This window comes from Scyliorhinus canicula, chromosome 13 (genome assembly GCF_902713615.1).
Source record: "Scyliorhinus canicula chromosome 13, sScyCan1.1, whole genome shotgun sequence".
Taxonomy (NCBI): domain Eukaryota; kingdom Metazoa; phylum Chordata; class Chondrichthyes; order Carcharhiniformes; family Scyliorhinidae; genus Scyliorhinus; species Scyliorhinus canicula.
In genome coordinates, this window is record NC_052158.1 from 103,308,950 (window position 1) to 103,321,010 (window position 12,061).

General features: G+C 40.5%; 1 protein-coding gene across 1 annotated transcript in view; it reads right to left on the reverse strand.

Annotated features, from left to right (window-relative positions):
• The window catches only part of kcnab1a (potassium voltage-gated channel, shaker-related subfamily, beta member 1 a), a 319,323-nt gene extending 308,259 nt beyond the window's left edge, over positions 1-11,064 (reverse strand). The window contains exon 1 of the mRNA XM_038815181.1: positions 10,361-11,064. Coding sequence (XP_038671109.1) covers positions 10,361-10,575 — 215 coding nt within the window. The 5' untranslated portion in view covers positions 10,576-11,064. The remainder of the gene's footprint in view (positions 1-10,360) is intronic.
• Positions 11,065-12,061: the final 997 nt, after the last annotated feature.

The following is a 12,061-nucleotide window of genomic DNA, read 5'->3' on the forward strand; positions in this document are numbered from 1 at the left end:
CTGTAATCTCCTGTGGAGCTAAAAGAGGTTGATTACCATCTCATCCAAAACCATCTCCTGTGAGTTATATCCCAAACCCCAAAAGCGTCTCCTGAGAGTTATATCCCACACTGTGGACATAATGTGATTTCAAAGAAAGCAGTTCTGGATGAAAGGCACATGTGTTTTTCCCTTTCCAGGGATACATAGAAAATAAATTAAAGCCCAACTGCAACCCTGCTCTCTGGGTGCTACTATAGTGTTCTAGTTCTGCTGTGCTATGAAGGTCACAGCTGAGGGACTGGGCATCCCTGCGCTGCAGGTAAAAAGTCTCTCTGATTGCTGAAGTTACCAAAGCCACCATCAATAGGAATCTACGACAGCTTCTTTCAGCTAACCTGCAGGACCATAAATCTCCAAACCAACTGCTCAACTGCCAAAGTCAGTGCTACTGGAATCACCAAACTTCACAACCACAACATTTCAACATCTACTCATCACGGATAAGCCAAAGACTGATACGTATATATTTAATTTTTAATTTTGGACTCATTTCTCATATCTAATCGGTGTGTAATGCATGTTGTGTTTTTATTGTTTTATTCTCACGTTTTTATAACTAATAAACTCTTTAATTCAAGAAATCCTGGTTAAACTGGCTCCTTTTAAAATAGAGATACCTTCAGAATGGGAAAAGGTATTCGAGGGGGAAGGGGTTCTTTTTAAATTAACCATGTTGCGACCAACTAAGGGGATTGAATAAATAAGGGGAGCCAATTCATTCCTCCTCACCCAGGGACATAACAATTTGGGAGTATCTTGTTCAGAATCATAACAAATTGGAGGACCAATCATAATAAAATATATCCTTCTTCGTTATACAGGTTATGGGAGCCCATAAAAAACTCCCCTGCAATGTGGACTTCACCACCGAAAGAGTTGGTGTAAGAGAGTTACGGCCAAATGAGAAGCGTTCACATCGTGCCATATCAAACTGTTAATCCATTCTTATTCCAGATTTAATTAATTGAACAACAAACTTTCATTTCCCAGTTGTTGTGTTGGGATTTGAACTTATGTCCAGTAAAGTAACCACTATGCAATTTTCTCTTTTTGATGTAAAATTTTATATTTGGGAATTCCCTGGAGGTTTCAAGAATATAACTCTGTCAAGCCATTTTCACTCCGAGAGGCCTCATTAGCATGCTGCTAATTCATTCACCATCTGGAACTGGAATTATGAGACAAAGTACCATGGAAAAGATCATTCTTTTGAATCAGTTTTATAGCCCCAGATATTCTCGCGCGAATCTGAAAGGAAGCTGCACACAAAAATCTAGCGAGCTCTGTGGCATAGATTTCATATTTACCAAGGTTATTTATTTAGTTCCAGCTATAGGGGATCTCTGGCATCCAACTACAGTGATATCATCAGGCGAGTTAAGCAGCAAACCAGGAAATAAAATTCACTGATTATCTTTCACTTGTTAATTCGTTTACAGGGAGCGAAGATAGATTACAGTATACATTTAAGATCAAGATAGAAGCTGAAATGTCAAAAAGATATTCTTAAATTAAATTAGCTTGTATTATTCGAAAGACCTATGTAATGGTTATCATGAAATTGAGAAATTTGACATCCCACAAATGTAAAATTAGTTTTTCAGATCCAAGGAAGTTGTTTGGCAGTAGTTTGACAAATTCCTTCATTAAAAACCCAATTACACATTATTCAGCGAGGCTTAACTTTCTCGAGGGGTTTTACAGCAAGAAAAGAACACAAAAAGTTAAGTTCACATCAATTCAGTGATCTCTAATTGAGTTCCACTTGCAAGGATTTTAACAGCATTCCCTGTGGAGGAATAGGAAATCACAGACCTATTGATGTCTGTATTTAACTCCGCACAGGTACAGACGTCAGAATGTGTTGGTGTTTTCACAGAGTAATGACATAAATATTGACAACTGTGCTGTTATTATACCTACAAAATTCAGACTGTAACATTTTTTCTATAAAGAAAACAATGCCTGAAGTGACCATTGGGAACAAACAGTGAAACTAAATGAACATTTTTTAGTACCAATCATGTGGAATAAGTTACCAGTCATTCGATTGTCAATTTTCAAACCAAGAATAGGCAGGTATTTCTCCATCTATCACGATAGACCAATGCCCCAAGCATGGCTTCTTATTGGATGTGGCCAACATTTCATAGCAGTCAAATTTTTCATTCTACAAAAGCAATTATGAAAAAGATGCCTTATACCATAATCAACTATCTGCACATTGTGCCATTCAACTCTGCTGGAAACTTGGATTCAGTTCAACCAATTGAAACCCCTTGGTAGAATAAACTTTCACATCTTTGTTTCTGTTTTTGTTTACAAAACAGCTATGTATATGTGCTTGGTTGTCAAAATGGCATGGGAGCAAACATTTTAAGTGCAGTGCAATAAAGATGTGGCTATAAACATTTTGCCCTGAAATTCATTGCTTTCAGCTTTTTCCAGTTTGGATACCCTTCGCAGGAGTCACTGAAGAACCCTCAAAGTGATGCTCAACCTCATGCTCTCCTGAATGCACTGTTATTCCAAATTCTGGGTCCAAATATGTCTGTCCGAAAAAAATGTTATTCAAGGTATTAAGGAGACAATGTTTATATGCATCCTGTATCTAAAAGGCTGCTTTATATAATGACCTTGCAATACTCGAAATTTCTAAACAACTTACATTTATCCCTCAAGGGACGCCAACTTTAGCCACAGGGAAATACAACACATGGCAGAATTTCTAGTAAATAATTACAATGCTAAATTCGATTTGATGGTAAATTTGGCTTACGAGTGAACACTTGCACCACTGGGTATAAACCTCATGTCAGGTTAGTGCAAATCTAAGCCAACAAGTCAATGGAATAGTGAAAGTGTGCAGATTTGTCAGATATCATGTTAATCCAAGGTTAAGGTTTCAGCTGCCTATTTTCGTGAAAAATTATTTAAGAATTCTGACCAAAATGACTCCCATGCAATAGAAATATAGATTATTTTGTGGAATATCACAGGTCCTCAGTCGCTTTTTAAATTAATTCATGGGATGTGGGTGTCACTGGCTAGGCCAACAGTTATTCCCCTTCCCTAATTGTCCTCGAGAAGGGTGTGGTGCAGGTACATCGACAGTGCTATTAGGGAGGGAACTCCAGGATGTTGACCCAGAGACAGTGAAGGAATGGCAATATAGTTCCAAGTCAGGATGGCGAGTGGCTTGGAAGGGAACATCCAGGTGGTGGTGTATTCAGGTATCTTCTGCCCTTGTCCTTCTAGATGGTGTTGGTGGGTCTGGAAGGTATTATCTAAGGGGCCTCGGTGAGTTTCTGCAGTGCATCTTGTACTTGAGACACGCTTCTGCGACTGTGCGTCGGTGGTGGTGAGAGTGAATGTTTGTGGATGCGGTGTTGCTTTTGTCAGTGAAACACCAGCTCACAATGTGAAGAACTGTGTGATCTTCAATTTGATCATAGAATCCCTACAGCCTAGAATTAGGCCATTCAGCCCATTGAGTCTGCACCGGCCCCTGGAAAGAGCACCTTGTTTTCTTTAAAGAAATTTAGAGTACCCAATTCTTTTTTTTAAATTAAGGGGCAATTTAGCATGGCCTATCCACCTATCCTGCACATCTTTGGGTTGTGGGGGTGAAATCCACGCAAACATGGGGAGAATGTGCAAACTCCACACGGACAGTGACCCAGGGCCGGGATCGAACCTGGGACCTTAGCAACGTGAGACAGCAATGCTAACCACTGCGCCACTGTGCTGCCCTAGAGCACCGTAATTAAGCCCCATCCTATGGGGGCAGCATGATACCACAGTGGGTAGCACAGTTGCTTCACAGCTCCAGAGTCCCAGGTTCGATTAGCACTCGGGTCACTGTGCGGAGTCTGCACATTCTCCCAAGTCTGCGTGGGTTTCCTCTGGGTGCTCCGGTTTCCTCCCAAAGTCCAAAGACGTGCAGGTTAGGTGGATTAACCATGCTAAATTGCCCCATAATAGGTTGGAGGTGTGTGCTTAAGTGGGGTGGTCTTTCCAAAGGCCAGTGCAGACTTGATGGGCCAAATGGCCTCCTTCTGCACTGTAAATTATATGATTCTATGATTCTACCCAGTAACCCCACCCAAGGGGCAATTTAGCTTGGTCAATCCACCTAACCTGCAAATCTTTGGACTATGGGTGGAAACCGGAGCAACCGGAGGAAACCCACGCAGACACTGGGAGAAAGTGCAAACTCCATACAGGCAGTCACCCGAGGCTGCAATTGAACCCGGGTCCCTGGAGCTGCAAGGTAGCTGTTCTAACCACTGTGCTACTGTGCGCTGATATGTAAAATATAAATGCACATATTACGTTTCACTTAATTACAACAGAAAGAAATCAGAGTTTGCTACAAATCACTACTTAGGTCGCAATTTGTGGTATGTCCCTGCACCATCTCATATTACCATGCAGGAACCACAGAAATCATGTCACTTGCCTTAAAATTATAGCAGGGAAATGAGGAATGACAGTAAAACATTGACCAAACATTGAAAAAAATAACTAATTATTTAATGATGTTTTCAAAATTACTTCCACAAAGATCACTAGGTCAGTGCAAAAGAAAAAGCCACAATTCGCTGGTGCTCCTCAACATTGTGACATTTAAAACATATTCATACATCTACAGAATTTATTTTCAGTTCCAAGAATGATTTCATTAGTCATCATATATGATTGTAGTTAAAGTTTTGCTGCTGCATTAAATTAGATAATACTCTGGGTATCTTAGTGAAAAGAATTGCACAACCAGTATATTTACCCATGCCTTTACTCTCAATCTATGTGTATATATTGTACAAAGCACAGATGTATTTAAAATTAGCATAAAGGAAGTTTTATGATGTGTGTTAAATATGCCCGACCTGAAACACCGTACAACAATAAAGGAGTGCTTCTGTGTAAAACTATTATTTATTCATGAAGGCCTGCCTTCTCAACCTTGCCCCTCGCCTGAGGTGTGCTGATCCTCAGGTTAAATCACCACCAGTCTCCCCCTCAAAGGGGAAAGCAGCCTATGGTTATCTGGGACTATGGTGACTTTAACGTACCTTATTATTTAAACAGACAGATCAGGTCCCGTACCAGCCTCCCCGGACAGGCGCCGGAATGTGGCGACTAGGGGATTTTCACAGTAACTTTATTGAAGTCTACTCGTGACAATAAGCGATTTTCATTTCATTTTCATTTAATTGTATCCAAAAACAACAGAAACCTAATACTGCAATGGGTATAAATTGAATCTCCATATTGATTTGGATAGATGCTGAAAAACATGAAAGGGTAAATCTGATGGTTTGGATGAACCTGTCATTCTCAAACATACAACAAAGATGCGACACTGCAAGTTTTTGTGAGGTTATATTTTTTTGAGTAGTGACACATTTTATTAATATGGGTTTAAAATCAATAACCGGTCCAGGAATTAAGGAATTAATCAGCGGTGTAAAGCCCTAATTCAGGACAAGTAAAATCCACTATCTAGTAACAATGGCTATTCTAATGAGGGATTTCTGTAAAGAACTGTATTCTTGAAAAGTCCTTCTTATAAAATACCAAAAATATAATTCTGGCCAAGTAGTCCCTTGGAAGTGACCAATAGGTCTTGAATATGTCATGTTACATCTTACTCTATACACCTTACTCACGTAACATTGAGTTTCTCAGTTACTTGATAACTTTACATTAGGTCTTCATAAGTTGAGAACTAGTCAGGCTTGCTCCAATAACTAGGATTATTCTTAGTTAGATTTAACTAATGCAATTAACAAGGTACTGAGAGTGTTCATAATATTTTGTCCATGAATAATATGAAAAAGACCATTATTATCACTTAATGATTAATGAAACAATGATAAATTCTCAAATACAAGTGTACACTAATTAGTAAAAGGTATTTAACATTTCAAATTTGATGTAAGCTATTAATGGACTAAATAGATTGTGGAAAATACACATTGAATCAAACTAAAGAAAGTTACCAATGGTGAAACCAAGTTAGGGACAGTTAATGTGATAATGTAAAGACTTTCAAATCAATAATGATATAACAATAGACACATAAGTGCCAAAGGAATTAATTTCAGAAATGAATGACAAGTTGAAAGTTTGGTTCCTCAACTAAAATTAATAAATAGGTTTACAGGTAAGGATGGTCAACTTTTTTTACATTAATAATGAAGACAGATGGACAAATAATTTCAGTGTATGATGCTGGACATGTTTTAGGGTTTTGCTATTCTTTACAGGGCTCCAATGACAGAATAATAGCTCTGGGTTTTTTAAACAATAGCTTGAAATGATTATGACAAGGTTAGGCCTTATATGTGTACTTACAGAATTCAAGGAATATTTTTAATAGTTTTCTAAAAAGGCTATTTCTCCTGCATGGCCATCATTATGCTAAATAATGAATTCAACAAGCTGAATAATAAGTAAGGTTTCTGGTTTTCACTGAAAAATAAATGGATTTACGGAATGTGGACCCCAAAATGCTGGGAATATGTCCTAAACACACCATTGTCAAATCAATAAAAATAAAATTTGAATTTAATTTATTGTTGGTAATCTTCCAACAATGCATCACCCACTGACAACACAAAGCAGCAAAACAGTAGTTGCACAGTATGGATCAAGAAAATTACCCTGACTCAGCCCGGAATAGCCCATAGTACTTCACTGATAAATGATGTTCAGCAGAAAGGAAGAAGTTAAGAGAAGTGACTGAAGTCTTCGTCAAAGAGATGGAGTTTAAAATGTTTGTAAAAACAGGATGGCAAAAAAAGGATCACAGAGAGAATTCCAGAAAATAGGACTAAGATAGCTGAAGGGGCTATGAGCAAATGGTTACAGTCTAAATGCACCATCTGAGAGTATGGTGGAGGCAGGTTCAATTGAGGCATCAAAAGGGAATTAGACTGTCATTTGAAGAGGAAGAATGTACAGGGGTATGGGGAGAAAGTGGCAGAATGACACTGTGAATTGCTCATTCAGAGAGCCATTGCAAGTACAATAGGCTGAACGTAGAGATGGACTTTCAAAGAAACACAGCGTTTGCGCGAGGCCCCAACAAATGGGAGGGCCCCATAGGGAGAGGTGACAGTTGCATTGGGAACACCAATCAGAGCCTTGGTAGCTCTTTATTTTTGCTGATAGACTGCCTATTAGCAGACAATACAGAACAACACAGCCTATCAGCAGGCAATACAGAACAACATCGGGCTCCGATTGATGGACTCAAAGCCTTCAGCATGACAAAGAGGCAATACTGACCAACAGCCAGAGGGGAGCAGCAGGGTGACGCTCTAGCTCCAGGTCAGGGCTGAAGAGGGTGGGTGGGAAATCAACCATAAAGAACAGAGGCCAGATAGCAATAACCAGGGAGCCAGCCAGGAGCACATGCGGTCATTTAGGGTCGAGGCTCGAGGCCTGGTCACCCAAGTGAGAGCAGAAAGATGAGCAGAGCAGCAGTCGAGAGGTGCAAAGGTGGCCAGGCAAGCACCGACACTGGGTAACCTTGGCCTGCAGGACTGGGGCGACTTAGCCAGAGGCCAGCCAGACAGCAGTGCTGAAGATGAGAGGGCTGGACTGGGGAGCAACTGGACTGGGCAGTGAGGTCGAGAGAGAGTAGAGGCCAGGCCGGACAGCCAGCAGCAGTGAGGCGGCCAGCAGGAACACAAGTGGTCATCGAGGGTTGAGCTAGAGCAGAAAATGATGCAGAACAGCCATCGGCCAGGCAACTACCAGTGTCGTGTCTCAGGGAATGAGGGAACAGCGGCCAATGGGAGCAGGGCAACTCGACCAGAGCCAGAGGCCAACAAGAGAGCAGGGCTGAGGGCAAGGGCGCTGGACAGCTGTTAGGGAGAGAGAAAGCAGAGGCCAGAGCAGAAAGCCAACAACAGCAGCCAGGCAGCCAGCCAGGAGCATTGTCAAGCAGTGATTTTGGATTTCTGTGCCTTGCATTGCGTGAGCTGAGGATGAGTGGGGTCAGGAGAGCATTAACATTATTCAGGGTGGGGCTCAATGTCATTGGGGCCCTGCAAAGCGAGAGCATGCGGGACACCCAAAAGAGTAAGTCCTCCTCTGGCTGAACAGCCTCCTCTGCACTGTAACAATGCTGTGCTGTGTAAAAGGAATTTTGGAAAGAAAATATAAGACTTGAGCAGGTGGAAGAAATAGATTGGATACACATTTGAAAACTACGATCAGGAGTTTAAATTAATGTATAGGGAGATGGGGAGCTGATGTAAGTCAGCAAAGATAAGGATAATGGGTAAACAGGATGTAATGTAGCATGGGATATGCACAACAAAGCTTTGCTCAATGTGCAGTATTGAAATGGATGTCGGTATTGGGGTAGTTGAGTCAAATGCAACAAGGGCATGCATGAGGATATCAGTGGCAATTGGGCAAATGTAAGGATAGAAGTGGGACACGTAGTAGAGGTGGAAGTAAGCAGTCCCTGTGAGACAATATGAAGTCTGTGCTCAGCTCAGGATTGAACAGAGCTTTAAAGCTTGTGCACAATTTAATTTCAACTTGAAACAATGATGTTGGTAGGGAAGCATCTAATGATGAAAGAGTTTGTGAAAGAGACGGAAAACAGATTTCAGATGGACTTGCCAGGTGACAGTGCAGGAAATAGAAGACTTCGCCTTACTGAGAACGTCCTCACTGCATTTGGAAAGATGTCACTGGAGAGATATTGGTGGAGAATCATGCAATCGGGGAGGATGCGGAGGGATAAAGCATGACAGTCAGGATCAAAAAGACAGTATTGTTACTTTAACTAGAGACATACTTGAGAAAAGGCAGAAGCCAGACTGGAGCAAATTCAAACATGAAATCATGGGAGTAATGGGCATGTAGCTTGGCCATAACAGGGGAAGGGTCATTGGAGAGACAACAGAAATGACCAATTATGTCAACTATTCTAATTATAAATAAATGCACTCAAGGAATGTGATTCCAAAATACCAGCAAACATACAGGATCCCACAAAATAAAAGCTGAATTTGATATCTTCAGAAACTAAATCAGATAAAAGATAGAGACTGGTTAGAAAATCAGTCCATAATTTTAAGAGTGAGGCTATACAGAGTTTACTGGATGCTAATTTAAATGTAATATTTAGGATCTCTTTAGACACAAGTTACTGAGGTTGCTATTAAAGTTTCTGTTGGTATGCAGCTGGCCCACTTTTTAAATAATAATCTGCTTCTTAAGCAGTTTTGTCTAAAGGAAGTGAACCATTTAAACAGAGCACTTATGTAAAAATGCGAATCTGATCCATGAACATTTTTAAATTTCTGCAAGACATGTTTTCATTCTGATGTTGGTATTCAAGATCTGACTACGCTTCTTAAAGGTGGTTTTTGATCTCCCCGAGTTGTACTGCCTCGGATTTTCCACCTTCAAGCATGTTTCTGAAAGAAAGCTGGACTGGATGTCCATACACATTAAAGCACAGAATTTACTGTCATACTGGTGGAAATCAAATGAAATATTTGTTCAAGGAACTTGTAACAGAAAACACCATTGGATTTCACTGCTGCGTTATATACTACATTGATAAAAAAATATTCTACATTTTAATGTATGTGCTTCAATACTATCGTAAAATAGATTTCTGGACTAGTGTGCATTCAAAACAAAAAAAGAAAACAAAGTACTTAGTGGGTCAGACTAGCGCACATTTAATTCCGACATGATGATGGAGTTCCCAGCACAGAATGCCATAAGCTCTTTCTTTCACCAATAACATTTTTACATATCTGCAGTGTATTTTTACTGAAGAGTTTGTTAGTACTCTTTAGCAATATGTATTTAGTACTTTATTATTCAGTATTTAGTACTTGATAAGTATAGCATATAAATAGAAAAGTGGATACCGGTTACTGAAAATGTATATTTTACATGAAGCCTACAAAAATCCTACCACTTTTTCTAAATAGTAATGCATCAATATTCATCCATTCTCCAAAGTAATGAATTAGTGAAACATTATATTAACACAACCTTCAATATTGTATCCAACCCTCTTGAACAGAATAAAAACACTGAAGCTTTTAGCAGAGCAGCAATTAATTTAATGCACAAAGTCACATTTACTTTATTGGACCCACTGAGATCAAAGGGCTGTGATTAGCATAATTGCATTTGAATGTTATGGGCAGTGCATTATACTCCACAGATCAGTAGAAATAACATTATTGCTTTAGCTGTGAAATTATTCTCTGGATTACGCAATGGAGCACATCTAAACTACTGAGTAAAACAAGAATATTTCTCATACCTATATTTCATCCCTGTCAGTTTTGCTGTTGACTCCTTCAGAGAGATGTGGTGCTGAGGAATGAAGTGTCCCAGACTCCGGGCAATGATAGCGACCGTCCGAAATTTTGAACGGGCCCCATTCCCTAATTTCGGGCTGCTGGGGTTCTGCTTATGCCTGTCCTCGTTACTCCGTGTCTTCAAATTATGATCGGTGCAAGCAATTGAGACTTGCATCTTTTTTTGTCAATGGTGCCGAAGCAAAATGCTAACCTCAAGTCAACAAACCAGCTGCTTTGTACTAGTATAACCCTTGCGGAGCAGCAAAGAGAGCTGTTGGTTTAATCCAGAGAGACAGTAATTAGCAAAACATCGCATCACAGGTATTCGAGTGCTATACTCAGTCCAGATAAGTGATAGTGAACGAAGCTAAGACTGATGCAGGGCAACGGGTGACACGGGGCCAGCACTAAATATTGAAAGCTTTTCACACAGCATTAAGCTTTCCCCCCACTTTACACTTTCCTCCTTCCGCCAAATCTGCAGTGATTTAACTCTTTGGTGAAGAAAAACAAACACTTGAACGTTATGCAGCCTGAAATTCCCAACTCTGCCTTCGGTTGCCTGCAGATTTTGATACAATGTGAACCGGCTCCTCCCACGTCCTGGCCAAGCCCCCAGTTGCTATTTCACATTAGGTTGCATGCTTTCCTTGACACACTCTTCTTAACTCTTTAACTGTTAACTGTCGAGCGGACAAGTTGTTTAAAAAAAATCTCTCACGCAAACTCAAAGGAAACAAACCGAGGATACGTCCAGCAGTCGTTTGGAATAACAGCCCAGGGAAGACCGAAAAGAATTTACTAAGACGTTCAGCTGCCTGTGATTGTTATCGGACCCCAGGCACTGGGAAACAACAAAAGCTGATGTATGGCAGGGTTCTTTGACAGATCGCATCGTTATTACAATAAGCAGCAAAGGTCTGATCTGGGCCACTGCTGTGCGGGTATTAGCACTTCCCTGCTCGGCCATATCAATTTTCAATAAAGGCATAACCGAATATGCAGCAATGGGGGGGGGGGGGGGGGGGTACTGTACAGGAATCGTAGCGTCCTTCAGCTCTGAATCAAGTCATTCTGCCCTTTGTGCTTAAACCGGCTCCTTGATAGAGCTATCCAATTAGTCCCACTGCCCAGCTCTTCCCCCATATTTTTCTATATTTCCCTTCAAGTCTTTATGTAAGGTACTATTCTGTTTGTTTTCACAGTCCCTCTCAGACTTGCCTTCCACATCACAATTTCCCGTACATAAAGTTTCCTCATGTTGCCTTTGGCTCATTTGCCTCTCATCATAACTCTGTGTCCTCTGCTTAGTAACCTTCCTGCCACTGGTAACTGATCCTTCTCATTTACTCGATTAAAACCGTTGACGATTTAGAACACAAGCTTAATCTCCTAATATTTCTGCTCTAACGAGGACAACCTAAGCTTCTCCAGTCTCTCCACATAACTGAAGTCCTTCATCCCTGATACCATTCGAGTAAATTTCTTCTGCAGCTACTTTAGCACCTTGGCATTGTGAGAGGTAGTGTCCAGAGGTAAACACAAGACCCCAGATCAGGCCTAATCAGGGTATGATAAAGGTTTAATGTAACATTTGTGTTTTTGTACTTCATGCCTCTATTAATAAAGTCAAGAAACACATATGCTTTTTTAACACCCTT